This window comes from Armigeres subalbatus, chromosome 2 (assembly GCF_024139115.2).
Source record: "Armigeres subalbatus isolate Guangzhou_Male chromosome 2, GZ_Asu_2, whole genome shotgun sequence".
In the NCBI taxonomy this organism is placed as follows: Eukaryota; Metazoa; Arthropoda; class Insecta; order Diptera; family Culicidae; genus Armigeres; species Armigeres subalbatus.
The window spans coordinates 348,722,139-348,743,728 of NC_085140.1; the positions used below are offsets into that span (position 1 = coordinate 348,722,139).

At 36.8% G+C, this 21,590-nt stretch overlaps 1 protein-coding gene across 4 annotated transcripts; it reads right to left on the reverse strand.

Annotated features, from left to right (window-relative positions):
- Positions 1 to 14,163: 14,163 nt before the first annotated feature.
- Positions 14,164 to 15,983, reverse strand: LOC134217058 (hsp70-binding protein 1-like). 4 transcript variants are annotated; one of them, XM_062695820.1, is made up of 5 exons: positions 15,891 to 15,983; positions 15,472 to 15,563; positions 15,165 to 15,411; positions 14,505 to 15,088; positions 14,164 to 14,440 (listed from the first exon to the last, which is right to left on the reverse strand). In XM_062695820.1, the coding sequence occupies exons 2-5, from the start codon at positions 15,523 to 15,525 to the stop codon at positions 14,369 to 14,371; spliced, it is 957 nt and encodes a 318-aa protein (XP_062551804.1). In that variant the 5' UTR covers positions 15,526 to 15,563; positions 15,891 to 15,983; the 3' UTR covers positions 14,164 to 14,368. The 4 variants fall into 4 exon arrangements, with proteins under 4 accessions (XP_062551804.1, XP_062551801.1, XP_062551803.1 ...); XM_062695817.1 differs by having other exon boundaries at positions 15,472 to 15,609; positions 15,871 to 15,974; XM_062695819.1 differs by having other exon boundaries at positions 15,472 to 15,588; positions 15,891 to 15,927.
- Positions 15,984 to 21,590: the final 5,607 nt, after the last annotated feature.

Here is a 21,590-nt window from a genome sequence, read left to right on the forward strand (position 1 = left end):
GAAAAGTTAAGCGAGAAGTCTTCTTCACCTTCAATGACTACATACCAACTGGAACTTGACCAGCTTTCCAACTTAGTGTTCTATAAGCTTCTCCACAGTCATTAAATGAAAGCTTTTTTATTGCCGCCAACTGCTTGAATGCCATGCATCTTGTGCCCAGATAGCCGAGAATGTTTCCCATCTGAAAATATGCTAGAGGGAATTGTACACACTACAGTAAATCATTTAAAATGTATATCACACACAATAGTCACAATAGAGCAAAGTAGCTAAGATTTTTACCAGTCGGACAGCATTCTTCAGGACAGGAATTCTCTCACTCATGGCGCGTTTTCTTACCATTATCACCAAGAAATTCGATGGGCGTTTCCTAGCTCTTCGAATTGAAACATTCGATCGATAGGAGAAGTGTGCATAATTGGCACCAAACTTTTTCACACGTCCGTGGAAGTGGGCTTATTGTATAATAACGCAGTAATAACGTCATCATCATCCTCATTGTTCTACAATACGTCATTTGCCGCTTCCAGCGAACGCATACCCGACTCTTGTTCCATGAGGGTGGAATTCCAGCTTCCACTTCTCCAGCGACCTTTCTTTTGCAGTTGCCTTTGTCGAGTTTCGCAACTTCATCAACGATATGCTTGCTTTACTTCTTCCGGGTGGATGGTAGCACAAGATGACACATATCAAAAGAACTCTTTAAGTTTTATACTTTCTGGGTTTCTTCCGCAATTCCTTCTTCACCATGAGTCCTGAATCCATGGATGAGTCCTCCGCTCTGACAATAAGCCAGCGCTCTCTGTTGGTTGGAGCGTCGAGCCATCGCTGGTGGTGTTATTCGCGACAATGAAGCACGGAATGAGGATGCCCCGGTCACGACACTAAAAACTGCTCTTCAAAATAACTTGTCGGAAATGAAGTTATGTAAAGAACATGTAGATACTACCATGGTCTTTAAGCGACGGTGCTGGTTCTACTAGTTAACAATCTCGCCTGAATCAGTGAAAGATGCCCGCTATCGACACGAATATGGGACACGATTTTACTGATTTCTGTGCTTCTGGAACGACAGCTAAATACATGCATTGCACTGCTTTATCGAGGCGGTTTGAGCAGTTTACAAGGAAACAAGTGAGTATGCTCGAATAAATTATCCCAATATATTAATTGTAATTTTATTGATTAATAATAAATCCCAATTATTTTTATAGCACCTGGTTTACTTATCTTGGAAGAATTGGAGATGGATAGCTAGATTCCGCGGCCGATACTGCCAGTGAAGATTGGCCTGCTAATCAACGTTTTTTTACTGATTTAATTCCTGAGTTGGACCTGGAATATTATATAGGACACTGAAATGTATTTGTATTTTGTGATATTAATAAAGTTGGGAATCTATTGAAACTTCCAAAATGAAACTTTATAATTACACATTCACGAAATAACTTTATTTTTTACTGGGAAAAATCATATTTAAAAGTGGATAAAATTATATTGATATCGTAAGAATTTCATAAATCAAGCTTATGAAATTTCATAAGGTTGATTAATGAAATTAGTAAGGCAAACATAACATAAACATATATGTTTATTATGAACCTGGTTCATCCGAAGTTCATGCTGATTCATAAGGCTACCTTATGAATTCCAAACCGATTCCTTGTGGCTAATTTTCATAAGGTAAACTAATAAACTTCGGAAGGTTTTTTACGTGAGTGTATGATTTAAAAAATACGAAGAAATTTCAACAAATTACAGATAAAATTTATTGTAATATTCAAAGTTATTGATACAATCCGTTCTAACTATGGCTAATTTAGAAGTAAGTGGCAGAAAACTCTGAAATGCGCTACCAGTCGTTGGGCAGGTAGCATCAGGTGCCGCATCTCCGCATCTAATTAGTTCCTGTTAGTATCCAAGGGAACTGCGTGGTATGCTGCCGCTGACTGGGCCGCTGATATGTTGTCGGACATTCAGCATATGGGCGATAACTTAGGCGAGATCGATTATCCATATTTCCTTGTCGACAGGCGATTCCAGCTGTGAATGGTACAATCTGACTAGTACCCGCTACCACTAGGGAGTGAAGGAGTTTAACGCCGTCGAATATATTGCATATGAACGGACGATTTTACATGTCCTTACGGAAGTTGATCGATGATGCCCGAGATGATTCCTGCATGCATCGACATCTGACTCATCGATTGTTGCTCAATCTGTTTACGGAAGGGATTTGTTATTGGGATAATGTCGCTGTCGATTATAAATGAAATTTACCTGTTTGCTAAGAATAGAGCAGCTATGGTCGAGACTATGGTGGCTTCAGCCCTAGTACTAGGCGTGGTTTTTGCATTTTTGGTTCGGTACATACTTGCGGGCTGCGGAAGAGATGAAATATTATAAGATAATATCTTATAAATATATGGTAATCAGCTACATCCATGCGTAGGATGATGCAGAAGCTGATACCAACACTTTGTTTTTATCCACTTACTATTAAAAGTTCGCGATAGAAACAATTTAGCTTAATATTTATTTATTTTTGTCTTCGCGACCAACCATTTTTATGACAGCAACAAAACAAAATGTTTTATTTTCATCCAAATATGGGTAAGTTCATTTACCCATAAATTGGTAAAGTCGCTTTATTAACAATATAGGTAAAATTCACCAATTTTATTAGTAAACTTTACCAATAATATAAGTAAATTAAACATTAGAGTAGAGTGGGGCAAGAGTACGCACTTAGTTTTCAATCGATCATGTGGCCCTTATGAAGCAAGCTTCTGCATATCAAATCAGTGTCGATGATTCATATACTCTTCCTTTATGTTACCCAGTGGAAAAAATATTGAAATTATTGAGATTCGTTTTAGTAGAACCCTTATTGCAAGACAAGTGAAAAACGCACTCTTACCCCATCGGTGGGGTAAAAGTGCGCATCGGGTGGGGTAAGAGTACGCATTTATCCAATCATGTGCTTTAAGTATATATTAACACAAATAAGAGTCAATAACATTCAATTGATGTTTAATGAGCATATATTAGGGAATGTTTAAAGATTAAGTAACTCTTAAAGGGGGAGGGGTCCTAAAAATGTGCACTTTCATACAAAAAACCAAAACTATAGAGGTAAAAATATATATCAGGTTTCGCGTGGCGTATACAAAGGCATTTTCCATAAAGAAAGTCCACCAATCACGTAACGTCAAATTTGGCTATTTCATCACCCCTCCCCCCATATCTTACACTATTTGTATGAATCCTCTAAAAATTATGTGGATCGTCACACATCTCGCAACTCTTCCTAGCTAAACGTTGCGTAATTTATGAATGTTTCTTTTGATTATATGAAATTATCATTTAGATGAAATTGTGTTTTCGTACTATGTTTAGGTGTACAACAAGTCCTAATACAATTTCATTATTTCGCTTCAGTGCTTTGTTCGCTAAGTCCTTTCTAACACCGAATTTCTTCAACTTATCCTAAAAACTTGTGATAATTTCGAATTCTGTCCCTTTTTTCTTAGTTGTGGATCTTTACGCTTTGGAAGAAGTCTTATTTCGGCCGGAGATACGGGTTTGACATCATAACTTGAAGACTCATATGCGTACTCTTGCCCCACCGGTTCCTGCGTACTTTTACCCCACAGTCCCAAAAATTATTCAAGTAATGGTTTTGACTTCTTGGAAAACCAACCGGATTGGTGTTCTGTACCATAAAGTACTCTATACAATAGGTTATCGAAATGGTATAATGTTCACCTGATTGAACGTATATATGGTAATGAAATACTAGTTGCGGAAATCCAATTATTTTTAGCAAAATGACCAAAAAGTTATCTAGCTCCATATCTCCCTTGTTGTTTATTCAAATCGTTTACAATTACACATGATAATAGTTGGCCAGAATACCTATCAAACTGATGTAGTGCTGCTAGTTTATCTATTTTTATTACATCAAAAAATCGAAAACGTACTCTTACCCCACGCGCACTCTTGCCCCACTCTACTCTACCTAAATATGGGTGAAATGATTACCCATAAATAGGTAAATCAATCTAAGCGTGTAGGATATAAATCTTATGTCGAATATAAGTCGACTTGGTATTAGCCTGCACACACACGGAAGCTTGAAAATACCCATTTTATGGGGTTGATTCACCCATTTTTTTTAATTGATCTGAAATGTCGAAAAATGGGTATTTTTTCAAAAACACAAAATGGGTATTTTTTCCCAATAACTGAGATCGGTTTCAAGAATTAAAATGAGTAAATGGTACACACAGAAATATTTGCAATGTGACATCCCATTTTTACTTTTCATTTCTACAAGTAATTTAATTGAAAATAAAAGTAGTCTGCCTGGCATTGTGAATTTTAAAGTTTATTCGGGTATGGAAAAAAGTTTTTTATAGTCACAGAAGACAAGGTGTAAGTCAAAAGCATTTTTTTTGTTGATTGTGACCGTGAATTTTGCTTCTCAGATTCCACAAGAGTGCCTCCCGCTGCTACTGTTCCTCCCTAGGTTCCTCCATCACAAGATCCGCTAGAATCAGGATTACACAAAATAATGGGAAATCGGTGTGACACCTGCACTCATTGTGATTCGAAAAAGGCGGATAAATCTGGTAATGGCAAGCTTCAACAGTTTGGACAGGATTTCCAGCGAAGTTGCTCGTTTCGATGCGATCCGTCACTTCCAAACTGTGCAGAAAAAATTGGTTGCAAAATGGTAAAATGTTTGATTGATATGTTATTATTTATGATTGAATAGAAATAAATATAATTCTTCGTTATTAGAAACACTTATTTTTGGATTTGTTTCAAATTATTTTAATTTCCACGCCGTAACCTCAATTTTTGTTTACAATAATGTGGGATTTTACCCATTCTCCGCAGAAAAACCATGGTGTAAAAATACCCATTTATATGAAGTTGTTGAGAGTACCCATTAATGAGTAAACGCGATATACTCATTAAATGAGTTATACCGCTTTTCTTCGAAATGGGTATCAGAATACCCATTAATGGGTATTCACGAACTTCCGTGCACAGGCTTGAAAATACCCATTTATGGGGTTGATTCACCCATTTTTTTCAATTGATCTGAAATGTCAAAAAATGGGTATTTTTTCAAAAACACAAAATGGGTATTTTTTTCCCAATAACGAGATCGGTTTCAAGAATTAAAAATGAGTAAATAGTACACACAGAAATATTTGCAATGTGACATCCCCATTTTTACTTTTCATTTCTACAAGTAATTTAATTGAAAATAAAAGTAGTCTGCCTGGCATTGTGAATTTTAAAGTTTATTCGGAGCATGGAAAAAGTTTTTTATAGTCACAGAAGACAAGGTAAGTCAAAAAGCATTTTTTTTTGTTGATTGTGACCGTGAATTTTGCTTCTCAGATTCCACAAGAGTGCCTCCCGCTGCTACTGTTCCTCCCTAGGTTCCTCCATCACAAGATCCGCTAGATCAGGATTACACAAAATAATGGGAACTCGGTGTGACACCCACTCCTTGTGATTCGGAAAAGGCGGATAAATCTGGTAATGGCAGCTTCAACAGTTTGGACAGGATTTCCAGCGAAGTTGCTCGTTTCGATGCGATCCGTCACTTCCAAACTGTGCGAAGAAAATTGGTTGCAAAATGGTAAAATGTTTGATTGATATGTTATTATTATGATTGAATAGATATATATATATTTCTTCGTTATTAGCAAACACTTATTTTGGATTTGTTTCACATTATTTTTAATCTCCCCGCCGTAACCTCAATTTTTTGTTTTACAATAATGTGGGATTTTACCCATTCTCCGCAGAAAAACCATGGTGTAAAAATACCCATTTTATAAGTTTGTTGAGAGTACCCATTAATGAGTAAACGCGATATACTCATTAAATGAGTTATACCGCTTTTCTTCGAAATGGGTATCGAATACCCATTAATGGGTATTCAGACTTCAATGCACGGAAGCTTGAAAATACCCATTTTATGGGGTTGATTCACCCATTTTTCAATTGATCTGAAATGTCAAAAATGGGTATTTTTTCAAAAACACAAAATGGTATTTTTTCCCAATAACGAGATCGGTTTCAAGAATTAAAAATGAGTAAATAGTACACACAGGAAATATTTTGCAGTATGACATCCCCATTTTTACTTTTCATTTCTACAAGTAATTTAATTGAAAATAAAAGTAGTCTGCCTGGCATTGTGAATTTTAAAGTTTATTCGGAGCATGGAAAAAGTTTTTATAGTCACAGAAGACAAGGTAAGTCAAAAAGCATGTTTTTTTTGTTGATTGGGACCGTGAATTTTTCTTCTCAGATGCCACAACAGTGCCTCCCGCTGCTACTGTTCCTCCCTAGGGTCCTCCATCACAATATCCCCAAGATCAGGATTACACAAAATAATGGGAACTCAATTGTGACACCCACTCCTTGTGATTCGGAAAAGGCGGATAAATCTGGTAATGGCAGCTTCAACAGTTTGGACAGGTTTCCAGCAAGTTGCTCGTTTCGATGCGATCCGTCACTTCCAAACTGTGCGAAGAAAATTGGTTGCAAAATGGTAAAATGTTTGATTGATATGTTATTATTATGATTGAATAGAAATAAATATAATTCTTCGTTATTAGAAAACACTTATTTTGGATTTGTTTCAAATTATTTTTAATTTCCACCGTAACCTCAATTTTTTGTTTACAATAATGTAGGATTTTACCCATTCTCGCAGAAAAACCATGGTGTAAAATACCCATTTTATGAAGTTTGTTGAGAGTACCCATTAATGAGTAAACGCGATATACTCATTAAATGAGTTATGCCGCTTTTCTTCGAAATGGGTATCAGAATACCCATTAATGGGTATTCACAGACTTCCGTGCACGGAAGCTTGAAAATACCCATTATATGGGGTTGATTCACCCATTTTTTTAAATTGATCTAAAATGTCAAAAAATGGGTATTTTTTCAAAAACACAAAATGGGTATTTTTTTCCCAATAACGAGATCGGTTTCAAGAATTAAAAATGAGTGAATGGTACACACAGAAATATTTGGAACGTGAAATCGCCATTTTTACTTTTCACTTCTACAAGTACTATAATTGAAAATAAAATACGTCTGCCTGGCTTTCTAAATTTTAAAGTTTATTCGGAGCATGACAAGAGTTTTTCATAGTCACAGGCGACAAGGTTTGTCAAAAAGAATTTGTTTTTTGCTTCTCAGATTCCACAGCAGTGCTTCCCGCTGCTACTGTTCCTCCATCACAAGATCCGCTAGATCAGGATTACACAAAATAATGGGAACTCGGTGTGACACCCACTCCTTGTGATTCGGAAAAGGCGGATAAATCTGGTAATGGCAGCTTCAACAGTTTGGACAGGATTTCCAGCGAAGTTGCTCGTTTCGATGCGATCCGTCACTTCCAAACTGTGCGAAGAAAATTGGTTGCAAAATGGTAAAATGTTTGATTGATATGTTATTATTATGATTGAATAGAAATAAATATAATTCTTCGTTATTAGAAAACACTTATTTTGGATTTGTTTCAAATTATTTTTAATTTCCACGCCGTAACCTCAATTTTTTGTTTACAATAATGTGGGATTTTTACCCATTCTCCGCAGAAAAACCATGGTGTAAAAATACCCATTTTATGAAGTTTGTTGAGAGTACCCATTAATGAGTAAACGCGATATACTCATTAAATGAGTTATGCCGCTTTTCTTCGAAATGGGTATCAGAATACCCATTAATGGGTATTCACAGACTTCCGTGCACGGAAGCTTGAAAATACCCATTTTATGGGGTTGATTCACCCATTTTTTTCAATTGATCTGAAATGTCAAAAAATGGGTATTTTTTCAAAAACACAAAATGGGTATTTTTTTCCCAATAACGAGATCGGTTTCAAGAATTAAAAATGAGTAAATAGTACACACAGAAATATTTGCAATGTGACATCCCCATTTTTACTTTTCATTTCTACAAGTAATTTAATTGAAAATAAAAGTAGTCTGCCTGGCATTGTGAATTTTAAGAAGTTTATTCGGAGCATGGAAAAAAGTTTTTATAGTCACAGAAGACAAGGTAAGTCAAAAAGCATTTTTTTGTTGATTGTGACCGTGAATTTTGCTTCTCAGATTCCACAGAGTGCCTCCGCTGCTACTGTTTCCTCCCTAGGTTTCCTCCATCACAAGATCCGCTAGATCAGGATTACAAAATAATGGGAACTCGGTGTGACACACTCCTTGTGATTCGGAAAAGGCGGATAAATCTGGTAATGGCAGCTTCAACAGTTTGGACAGGATTTCCAGCGAAGTTGCTCGTTTCGATGCGATCCGTCATCTTCAAACTGTGCGAAGAAAAATTAGGCTGCAAAATGGTAAAATGTTTGATTGATATGTTATTATTATGATTGAATAGAAATAAATATAATTCTTCGTTATTAGAAAACACTTATTTTGGATTTGTTTCAAATTATTTTAATTTCCACGCCGTAACCTCAATTTTTTGTTTACAATAATGTAGGATTTTACCCATTCTCCGCAGAAAAACCATGGTGTAAAATACCCATTTTATGAAGTTTGTTGAGAGTACCCATTAATGAGTAAACGCGATATACTCATTAAATGAGTTATGCCGCTTTTCTTCGAAATGGGTATCAGAATACCCATTAATGGGTATTCACAGACTTCCGTGTGTGTGCACGCGGAGATGTCGACCACCTGGGTCGACATGAGATGACATTTCTATAATTTAGGGCATCTTTAGAAATGTTACAGTTATAGATATATTAATTTCCCGAGTTTTATATTTTATAACTGTCAAAGATATAGACTAAGAAATGCATCTTCAGTAGCAGTTATAAGCTGCACATGTTTTATACTGGAAAACGAAAAAATAATCATCCGAGGCCAATTCAAATGTCAAACTGTTATGATGTCGATGAAATAGTATTTTTTGTAACTGATGACGTCATCTTCTATTGTTTTGAACGAAATAAAACTCGAGTAAATTCTGTTGCAAATTCGTACAAAAATACAACTGAGCAGTATTCCAGTTATAAATTTCCCGACGAAACTGTTCGAATTTTTAAAACTATAACGTCTGTTAAAGATGGCATTTTTACAGTTTCAATTTCATTTCCTAACTCCCATACGATTTATAACTCTACTAAAGATGCCCTTACCTCGGTCTTTATTTGTAAACATTGGCATTTTTCTTATATAATATTATATAATAATAAATTAATAATATAATATATAATAATATGATGTTGAAATAAGATTCTAACAGGCATTCGGCTTCAATAAGAATGCATATTGGAATCATTGGATAAGCGCGAAACTAAATTCTATTGAACTTGTTGAACATTCAATGTAATTTAACTACATTTAATAGGGCTTTGATAATTTATTGATATTTTTAGCTTTTTAGCCTTGAATGTTCCTAGATGTATAAGACTGCTTCTGCTTCTTGCAATGGACATACTTACTAGGGAAACTGCTCCTTGAATTCATACCATGTATCCAAATCAATACCATTCAAAAACAAAGAATTGGTGAGCAAATTGTTTCATTTCTCATTTTTGTGATTTTTTTTTCAGCAGTTAGCCGGATAACAACAAAACACGCAAAAATCGAGCCTAAATTGCCTGTTTTGCGAATGTTATTGATATACGAGCATGTTATTAATAATGGAACAGATATCCCATAGCGAAGCGGGCAAACTTATTCCCATTGAAGTGTTCAAAAAATGCATCCATTATGTTTGAAAAATCTAATAATCATAAAGGTCTATGTAAGTTTTCACATAAATTCTGATCTTGCGCATCCTCGTAACGGATGACCAAAGTCGAACTCATAGTTCGCTCATAGTTTCAAAACAATTACTTATCTACAATATTTTGATTGAACTTGTCTGTATAACTGAATTTGCAAATTAATATTGATCTTAATTTCTTTCAATTTTGGGCTTTTAAATGGTACCACTTTTTAATCCTTACAAATACGAATTTCTTCAAGTAGAGTCAAGAACAAGACTCCGAAGATGGCCCAACTCTACAGGGAGTAATACTAACTCGTATTGAGACTTCCAATATTCTATCCAGTTAAGACTACGAGCTATATTATAGCATAGCTTGATGTCAAAGTTCACACATTCGAATTTTACTGGGAATAGCACATATGATGTTCAAGATTCTTTTTACTAAGAAATAAAGGTCGTAATCAGGATGTAATAACATGGGATGTTTTTTGCAAAGAACTGCACTCAACCTAATTCCGAGCCTAATTCTCAGTGAGCTGTTCAAAAGATAGCATCCATTATACATAAACATATTATAAATCTATTAATCATATCTGAATTTGAAAACACTTTGATTTAGCATGTATATGTGTCATTTTTATTCACATTTACATTTACAAAAATAAAAATGTGACTTATTCAAGAAAACGGAATGGAGCCGCAGCTTTTACATAATTATTTACAACGTTAATGATTAAACTTTTATATCGTATACATTGAAAGTGTCATTATTTATATTCATTGTTACGTAGGATAGGACATTGATTTGAAGAAGTGAAGTTTCTAGTGTAGTAACGACTTTATCGGTTGAAGGGTGGTTACAGAATGGTTTATTGACAGCTTGGTATAACTGAACAACATTCCAAGGCCTACTCAATTAATATCGGTAATGAATGGCTACTCAATTAATATCGGTAATGAATGGCTTACTATAGAATAGTAAGCATTGGTACGGTTTTATTAACGGCTAAAATGTTATAATTTTGGATAACTTTATGGACTAAATCAGAAGCTTTTCATATGATATTTGACGTAGATTTACGTCTTTCGGTAAGAAGGGGGGGGGTTCAAAGTTTCACAATTGGGACCGTCACCAAAAGAAGTCAGGAAGTATGAGCCAATAACTCAGCCTTTTGGTATGAAGATCAGTTAACTCTCTAAGATTTTATACAACTATTGTATACAATTCTTTCAACGCATTTAAATATTGAAAATTCAATTTCGACAGGTAGTGTTCAAATTTCACTTTTACAGTAGATTGGTTTCATTTCGGCTATATATCAACCAGCAAATGAACATGCACAAAATAATTGAATTTCGCATCCACTATCGAACGATAAGTATTTCTACGTTCAATTTGCGATCTTGTCATTGATACAAAATTCAACTTTTTTGGAATGGCAACATACACACTTAGTTTTTATTTCTGCAGCTCGGCAAAAATCCGCACAGCCGTGCATCAGCAAAATAAAAAACTGATATTTCAGAAAAAATGACGTTTGTTAGCTGATTTTCAGCAACATATTTGTTGATTTTTAGCAATTTTGACAGAAATCTCGGAAAAAACATGTTTGCTGGGGCACTGCTGTACGAATCTCGGTAGAAGTTCAACATCTCGCTGAGATCCCGGTAAAAAAAATTAAGTGTGTATGATTAACAGCCAATTTCTTCATATCCGCATAACTCTTATGCAGTGCTTATCCATAAGCATAAACCTAGTTTGCACTGTAAGCAGAGTTAAAGAAGTTGACCCCAAGTTATAATCGACCTCATAAATGACACAGACATTAACCATTGCATGAATTTAATAACTCCGAGCAATAAATATGTTTACCCCTTTTAATATAAAAGGATTGACTCAAAAATAATTATCGAAGACTAACTACCAGTTTCCAAAACTATTATTTGCAACGTTTTTGCATTCCATGTCTCTACATTGTTACTTAAATGCAGTAAAACGACTTTACAATGTTCAACAATTCCAACAAAATTTATTCTCGCGCTTTTCCAATGATTCCAATACGCATTCTTATTGAACCCGGACACCTGTTAGAATCTTATTTCAACACCATATAAGAATAATGCCAATGTTTACAAACAAAGACCCAGGTAGATGATAGAAATGTCATCTCATGTCGACCCAGGTGGTCGACATCCCCATGTGCACAGGCTAATTGCCAACAGTATTAAGAACACAGTTGTCAGCCTTCTTTCGCGTTCATCGGTCGTGTTCACTTCAATTCTCTTGCATCTATTCGTAACCTGTGGAAAATGTGCGGTGCAAGAAAGAATACCCTAATAGTGGATTTCAGTGTTCTTCCTACTCGCCCTGATGCTAGGAAAGTTCAAGATTTTTTGAATAATGAACTAAAAATCAAATATTCGGAAGTCAAAAGCATACAGTTGCACAACTCCCGCAACTGTGTGTTTATTGAAATGGAGAACAAAAATGTCGCATCTCGCTACCAGTTGGAACACAACTGGAAGATGATGATGGTATGTGAGGAAAAAGAATTCTGCATACCTGTTTATGTGGACTGTGGGGCAGTTACCGTTCGGGTACATGACCTCCCTCCATCAATGAGTGATTCCTCCATAGCAGATTATATGCTTAAATTTGGAGAGGTGATTTCTATAAGAAACGAAACGTGGAAGCACTATTTTCCCGGTATCGCGAACGGTGTACGAGTTCTAAGGATGAACTTGTTGCGTCATATACCGTCTTTCATCACTATACACAACGAAACATCGATGGTAACATACCCTACACATCCCAAATTTTGCCGTCAATGCGCAAAACCAGCCCATCCAGGGGAAAAATGTCACCAAACAACCATACCATCATGCCAAGATGAAACAGTAACACCAACAGCTCCGCTTCCAACCGACGAGTTATTTAGTCAAGCCGACTTTCCGCCAATGGACAAGGAAAAAATGACGTCTTCCGTACCCATACGATCCACTGCTGAAGAACGTAAACAACACAACGATAGCGACTGGACAGACGTTGAGGACAATGCATCAAACACATCATCCGATTTCAATGAAGTGACAAATAAACGACGGCGATCAAGGCAAAAAGAGAGTGAAATAAAAAGAGTATGTTCTGACCAGTGTTCCCAGAATCCAGGCCCGGAAAAAATTATCGGCACTTCGTCGAAAAAACGTTACCGTAGAAAAATTATTGTTTAAAAAGTTATTATTGTAAAAATAATATCCAAGATAGTGGCTCTGTAAAGCTAAATTCGGCGAGTGAGCCTTTAAATAAACGAATTAAACAAAAAATATTAAGAACAAAGTAATCTCCAGGATTAAGAGTCGCCTAACCCTTAAATGCATTTCAAAAATGCTCAAAATAGTTTCTGCCTGAATCAGAGATAATTTAGAACAACGGATATGGTTTTAATGGTAAAACTAAGTTTTAGGCAAATTCTGATATCGTCGTAGTGCCAGTGGTCAACAAATCAACATGCAATACGACATTTTCAAGCGAAACATCATTTAAACATAATCCATAGCAGTGCAAGAAATGTGTCCCCTGTTCTAAACAAATTTAGCACACTTTTATTTAATTTTTGGTCCTTACTCGTCTTGCCCCGAAGGGGTGGTCATATCGCCCCATATGGTAAATATAGGCATCATAAAAACATCTTTTTTTAAAACCAGTTTATCAGATACTGAAACGTCATTAATCAGTGTTTATTGATACTTATGTCAAAGACGGGGCACCATAGAGGTGTTTTATGTACAAATCAGCAGAATTTGAAGGAATGTGACTATTCTATAAGAGTTACCGCTTAGGATGGCCATCTTGCCCCACTTTCCTCTAGTAAGCCTCTACAATTGAATAAAAAAATTATACACTTTTTAAATTTCCTTTTAGATGAACTTTCAGTTCCAGAAAAATATGAGCTGACAATTATTTTGGGTATAAAAACATGTGAATTCGGCTGAAAAATGCCTGAGATATTGTTAAGTCAAATCAGGGTTTATATGTCAATTCTTGACAAGTGATTATACAGCCATAATTTACATTAAATCATTAATTTACAATGTTCTGAAAATGCATTTGTAAATATGTACATTATGTGAAAGATATTGATTTAAATAAATGTATTGGAGGTAACTACTTTCCCTTCGATGGGACTCAAACCCACGACCCTCAGTTTGAGTCCCATCGAAGGGAAGTGGTTACCTCCATTACATTTTTCAAATAAATATATTCCACATAATGTACATTATTTACATATGAGTTTTCAGAACATTGTAAATGAATGTCCAAGTAGGGTGGTTTAATCCCCGGAATATAGGCAATTAACTTTGATTGAACTGATCAAATCATTGATAAACAGAATAGTTTTCATTATGTAAACACGTCGTACTCATAATTTGAAACAATCAATAAGATTCACTCGATAGAGTGCCAAAATTGTAACGATTTAGCTCAAACAGGACCCCTGTCAATTTTACCCCACCTCCCCTTAGGCTGTCATCGACTCGACATATTAAACTGCTGAACAATATGCCTTATTGTTTTATTGGGTTATCGATCAGTTCCAGTGCTATCATCAGTAAAACATCGGTTTAGCAACGTTTTGGCATATTCGATCTGTTCCTAGAGAAAAAAATATTAAGAAAATTAAAATGGATTCGAGCTGAGAACATTAAGTAATACTTACCAAACACTCATCTTTTCCGTTGTTCAACTTGAGCACCAGCTCTAACTTTTCTTTCAACTTTAAACTAGAATCCTGGCACCTCTGAACGCCTTCATCGCACTCCGTCAGTACATTCAAAGTTGACAACGCAGTTTCAAGCTTCGGCTCAAATTCTTTGGAAGGTCTGACCGCCGCTATCACTCGCTCCACAGCATTTAGTTTGATAAACTCGTCCCGCACGGCCGTATGTTCCGTGCAAAGGTTAGACATAAGAAACGACGACTTGATGCGCAGCTTCTCGTTGTCGGTTTGGATGCACCCGAGAATGCACTCTAAACCTCCCATGTCAATGAAAGCTGCCAGTGACGACTCATGATGCCGCACCATACAGGAAATGGCATGCATGGCTTGAGTGGCCACCGGAGGTTCATCCGACAGCAGTTCAACCACTTGTGGAAGAATGTTAGCTTGCAGTAGTTGTTCCTGGCAGAAGGGGTTATTTTGAGCCAGCTCTGCAATCAACCGAAGCGTTCCGCAGCGGACGTCGGAATTGGTGGACTTGAGACCTGGCTGAATGATGACGAATCCGCCCACTTTGTAGAAATCTTTAAACATATAACAATATTTTAAAACACACCCCATACCTAGGTTATTGTATATAAACAGAGAAAAAATATTTACCATTAGCAGCATCAATATCCTGAACGAAATCGATGATTATCTCAATGGCATCCGCTTTATCTTCTTCAACCCTATCCGGATCCATCAGCGTTTTCATGGCTTTTTCGATTTCTTTGACTACGTCCATGGTGAGCGATTTTAGGGCTTCCTCCAGAAAACGACGCCTCTCCTCGTCCATCGGCTCGAAATGTGAGTCGTGAGGAGCATCCTCCGCCTGAGTTGCTTCCATGGCGAATTTTAGCAAACCCTGGTAACATTATAACTTGAAGTAGAAAGAACTTGACACTATTATTCTATTATTAAATACCTGTAAATTACGGGGTTGCCTTGGTTGATCTGGATGGTCTCCTCCGCTGGCCATTGTCTATTAGTTGTAGTCAGGTTTCCCCAAGTTTATTCCTTATTTGGGCAATAGGCACGCGTTCTAGTTTCCACAAAAATCAGTAATTCAAGCTCTATCTGGTAAAAGGGCGAATGTCGCAAGAGAGGATTCTCTTCGTCGACTTCCCCTCTTTTAAATAAAAGTGACAAGCAGAGGATTTCATCGCGGTTTATCACCTCAGAATGCAAGTTTTCATTGTTTTCTTTCGTTCTGAGGGGAAAAACCGCAACGAAATCATCTGCTTGTCACTTTAATTTAAAAGAGGGGAAGTCGGCGAAGAGAATTCTCTCTTGCGACATTCGCCCTTATTCCAGATAGAGCTTGAATTATTCAAAGCTCCTCACCTCGTGTGTAGAAGTTACTATGCACTATTTTTGACTGTTTGAAAAATTATAAACATTTGCGCTGAACGAGAACTCTCTCGAATCGTCCTGAAGGAAAACATAAATCCAATTGGAAGACAATGGTTCAAGTGTAAGCGTACCTGAAGCGAACCGGTTTAATAAATTTTGTTCAACCCTGTAAATAATACTAAAGACACACTGGTGGTACAAGTACCATGGTACAAATACGATGTGTTTGTTGTACCAGCTTCGGGTGACACACTTGTACCAGCTTGGTACTTCTGATTCGTATACGGGTATGTGTCAAAAATCAAAATAAACTACACAAAATTTCTTCACAAATTCTGAGAGTGGCTAGTGTAATCAATAAAAATAATCAACGTATACAATTATTGCAACGTAAAAAGCGGCTGTTGAAAGCATTAATGACAAATTTATCCGTAAACAAAGGAATCTATGTTTATTACAAAAAAAACAGTTGAACGAAGGGTTTGGACTTCCGTGAGTCTTTGTATTGTTGAAAATAATCATTTATTATTTATATTATACTGTATTTTAGGTTGAAAATTCATCGTATTGGGAAAATGATGTGCCCAATTTCTGCGAAAAAAAAAAATACCTTTCGAGTGAGCAGGTCGACGTTCGATTTTCTTGTGGATAAGCCGCAAAATATTGCGAAAATGGATATGCTTTTGAGACCAGCCGTTCTTTTAGCTAAAAGAATAGCTATTGCTCTGTATGCTCTAGGTTCTTCTGCGGAATACATAACCATAGGTAGTTTATTTGGTGTGGGTAGAACCTGGTAGAACGACTGTATGCGAGTTGGTTCTTGTGGTTTCCCAGGAGATTGTTGTGAAATTGGGCTCGTGCTTCTTGAATGCCTTTCCTCCGTTACATGAAAAAATCGAAGAAATTGTGTCCGGATTCGAGCAAATGGGTTTCCCTCAATGCTACGGTGCAGTAGATGGTTCTCACATAGAGGTAAAAGTTCCCAAATCCGAAGCAACTGACTACTACAATTTTAAAGGATGGCATTCAGTTATTCTCTTTTTCGCTGTGGATTACAAGTATTGATTTACATATATTAATGTCGGCGTGCCAGGTCGAAGTAACGACTCCACAATTTATGAAAACTCTTCGTTGAAGAAAGTACATGACTCTGATCCGCTCTTTCGAAAATTCTCTAAAATAATCGAGGGCGTTGAAGTTCTTGTATTATTAATAGGTTATTCTACTTCTACCCGTAATGCTGAGTAGACACCTTTACATGGTGTGTTACGGGGTAAGATCTACCACGGTTACATTGCCAGCTACAGGCAAATCCTGACCCAACGAATACCTTCCTCATTATCCAACTCCGTGGTACTTATGAGGGTGTCGCTAAGTCGGTGGCCTCTCGTTAAGTAAATACTACATCAACACTTCCTTCCTCTCCCTAGTTACGGTGAAGATGGGCGTGGCCAGGAGTAGTAATCCTCATGCTTTTGTTATTTTTGTTTAAGACTGGAATCAAGGAGCACTCCCCTTCTTGATTTCTGATAGCATTCTAGATAAGGATCTCAAAAGTAAAACATGAGTATCACTAGTGTCCAATCTACGAATTACACCGTAACAATGCTAATGCTAATGCTAATGCTATTAATAGGTTATTCTACTTTCAAGCTGGCGCCAACACTAATGAAGCCATTCCCCTTCAGCAGTAATCAATCACCGCTTGAAAAGCATACAATTATCACCTGTCAAAGTGCCGAAGAGTTGTTGAAAACGCATTTGGGCATCTCAAAGCTCGTTTTCGCAGGATTGGTGAAGGCTTGGAAGTGCATATTGACCATGTAAATCAAATAATAAAAGCATGCTGCATATTGCATAACATTTGCAATGAGCGAAACGATCGGATTAGTAAAGCATGGATTCTCGAAATGCATCTATCAGCTGAAAAGCCTCAACCACATAGAAGCACATACTCTAAACAAGTGAATCCTTCTGGAACCGGAGTTCGTTTGGCAATAATGAAACATTTTGGTAAATCATTTTTCAATATAAGTTTTTCATTAACATATATAAACTGTGAGTAGAGGTGCTCGACTATAGAAGAATATTGATGCTGTGGGTACTTTTGAGAGTATGTTGAATGCACTTGAAAATTTATGAATTTATGAAACACTTACCTCTCAGAAACTAGTATATAAAAATGGTTTTGCTAATGAAAACAACAACAAGATTCTTCTTTAGCTTACTGTCTCCAATACTATATTTTATCAATCAACTTCTCCATCAATCGGTTGTTTTCTCGCAGCAGTTCTACCACCTCTTTGTCAACTTCCCTCGATTCCTTCATGAATTGAGCAAATCGGTCCGAATCTTTTTCTGCTAGCTCAAACATTTTTTGTTGTACGTTTCTTTTAGCAGCCACTGCACCAGAACCAGCGAATCGTGGACGCTTAGAAGTAGATTGCTCCGTTGCTGGATCTGTTGAATATGACGACGATGACGATTGTGATGCCTGAACGAGGTCCATGTCCTCTTCCAGAAACCCAATTTCGATTGATGCTACAATATTACAAAAAACCCAAATTAATCCACCTAGCGGTGACGATGCCTTTCTCGATTAAATCAAGATATACTGAAGGTGGTAACTTCGTTTTTTTCCAATTCCTAATTCCAAAAATGTTGGCAATTTTGTTTTCTGTAAAATAAGCATAATACATTATGTTATAATCAAGTTATGACGATCGTGAAATTTTCTTTCATCCATTTTTGAGAGAGAAATTATTTCAAGTATTGTTATTTGTAACACATATTGATATAATTGTTATGACTAACTGGACGGGTTGGTTTATAACATCATGGGTCTCTAAGACTTCTAGGATTAAAAATGAAATGTACACGAACATTTTGAAAATTAAGCCAATAATTCTCAAGGCCGACTTGAATTTGACGTTAAATACATTTAAGATTATTCGACCAACGACACCCCCACCCCCCTTCGCCAAGGCCTCGATGCCATTTTTGAACGATTCCTAAATATAAATAGAAGACTAACAAAACCGCATACATAATATAATATGGAAATAAGGAGATGTATAAAACGAAAACTATATTCAAATTTGCCCTTGAAATCACCCAAACCTCCCCATAACTCCACGCCACCCAAACCAAACAGCATGTTGAAGCATCAATGAAACCCCTCTTTTTCCCCTTCCAATGTATGACACAAAACAAACGCAAACACCACCATGGCCACGAGCGTACGAACGGTTCGTAACGAACCAGCGGTTAATCGTGTCGCTATCGAGTGCAATTTCTGTTGCCAACGATGAAACTTACAACTGTGTTGGTGCGAATGCTCCGATAAAGTATAATGGCAATAAGCATCATCGAATCGGCTCTAAACTTAAAAGCGCGTACGTTGTTCATCGATTAGTTTTCGTGTTCAACACGTTCCACATTTGCAAGCTTAAAAAAGCTTTGCTCGTTGCGTTAGCGTTATCGATATTGCCGTAGCGAGGTTTCTAACCCATCGAGCGAACGTAATTTATATTATAGCTTGGTAGCTGCTCAATGCTCGTAGTTCCGATTATATGGGAAAAAATGGAAAACTGCCCAAACCATTTTCCTTGTCAGCCGCGAACGCATTTATCAATCTTGATGAAATTAAATAGCATGTAATTAGAAGAGTGGCTCTGCGGAATGCAACTTGTTGCGATAAAATCAGTTAAGTCTAAGTACATGAAAATCGTGTGAGTTTTTGATGATGAAAAAGTGACCATACAGACACACAAACATACACACACATACATACACACACACAGACATCATCTCGATTCATCAAACTGAGTCGAATGGTATAAGAAACTTTACTATCAGATGTTCCTGTAAAAAGTTCGTTTTCAGAGTGAAATGATAGAAAATTTGAAATATTTGTCATATTTTCGTTTCTAATAAATACTTACAATCACAACACTCTTCCATTAGTTCGACAACACGGTTTTGTTTATAGCTTGATAAAAATACATGAAGAATGTTGAAATAATACCATGTCGAAGGAGATCCACCAGATTTTCCCATCTGGTTTACTTCAATCCTGTAATTAGATATGAATAAATTTTATATTACAACACTGCGTTACATATTTAAATCGTTTAGTTCAATCAATTAGTGTAAATTGCTCAGGTATAATCATATACTAATGCCTGAATACATATAAAAAATGAGGATAGGAAATGTAATACAGTCAGCCTTCTTCATTATAGCACATTATAGCCCAACATATTCAAAGTAAACAATAAAGTAAACAATTTAAATAATCCGATTTCGCAAGTTCTCTCAACTTTGAAGTTTTGTCCGCTCTGTTCGGAATAAAACGTTCCGTGAAGTTGATTAACCCTAGGAAGCTCTTCACTTCCTGTTGAGTTTCTGGTTTGCGGAACTGACGAATGGACTTAAGTTTTTCATCCTCAACCCTAAATCCGTCATGGATTTTGTTTGGATCCGAGCGGATCAACGTTCACTTTAGAACACACCAATTCGATCGAGAATTGGATTTTGTTTGGATCCGACCGGATCAACGTCCACTTTAGGACGCACCAATTCGATCGAGAATTGGATTTTGTTTGGATCAGACCGGATCAACGTTCACTTTAGAACGCACCAATTCGATAGAGAATTGGATTTTGTTTGGATCCGACCGGATCAACGTCCACTTTAGGGCGCACCAATTCGATCGAGAATTGGATTTTGTTTGGATCCGACCGCATCAACGTCCACTTTAGGACGCACCAATTCGATCGAGAACTGGATTTTGTTTGGATCCGACCGGACTAACGTTCACTCTAGAATGCACACATTGAAGCAGCCAACAGCAATAAACTATTATCAAACAAATTCTACTGTGCCGTCTCGTGACGTATGTAACGGTACAAAATTGGGAAAATTCTTTATTTCAAGACCAGTGTTGGTAAAATCACTCATAAATCTCAATCAACGAGCGCTCCCTTGCGAACGAAATCGTCTGCGATTTTAAGAGAATGCATCACGCTTGAATTTTTCATGCTGAAATGCATCATTTCACTCATTTGCGAAAAAAATATTTTGGTTTAAAAACGCATTTGAAATCAATTTGGGGGCAATTTATTGTTTATACATGAAATAGTGTCTAATATTTTATGCAACAAACGTCATTTCACTGTTTTTAACGAAGGAAAACAAAAGAAAACCTACGATGATTCAAATGGTTGATTCAACTCATCCATGAGTTTTTACTTGCTACATTACTACATGCTGTGTTGTGTGCGTTTCAACTCACGCTTGATTTCAATCATCCATGAGTTTTGAGATTTTGAGTTTTTACCAACACTGTTCAAGACAAAATTTTCAGAACGACTTATCTGCTTTTGTAAACAAAGATTCGATTCAACGATTTGACGATTCTGATAGCTCACCCACGCCAACCAACGCCATCATTTATTTATTTATCATCAGACTAAGGCCGGAGTGGCCTGTGCTTCACATAAAAGACTTCTCCATTCAGCTCGGTTCATGGCTGCACTTCGCCAACCACGCAGTCTGCGGAGGGTCCGCAAGTCGTCCTCCACCTGATCGATCCACCTTGCCCGCTGTGCACCTCGCCTTCTTGTTCCCGTCGGATCGTTGTCGAGAACCATTTTCACCGGATTACTGTCCGACATTCTGGCTACGTGC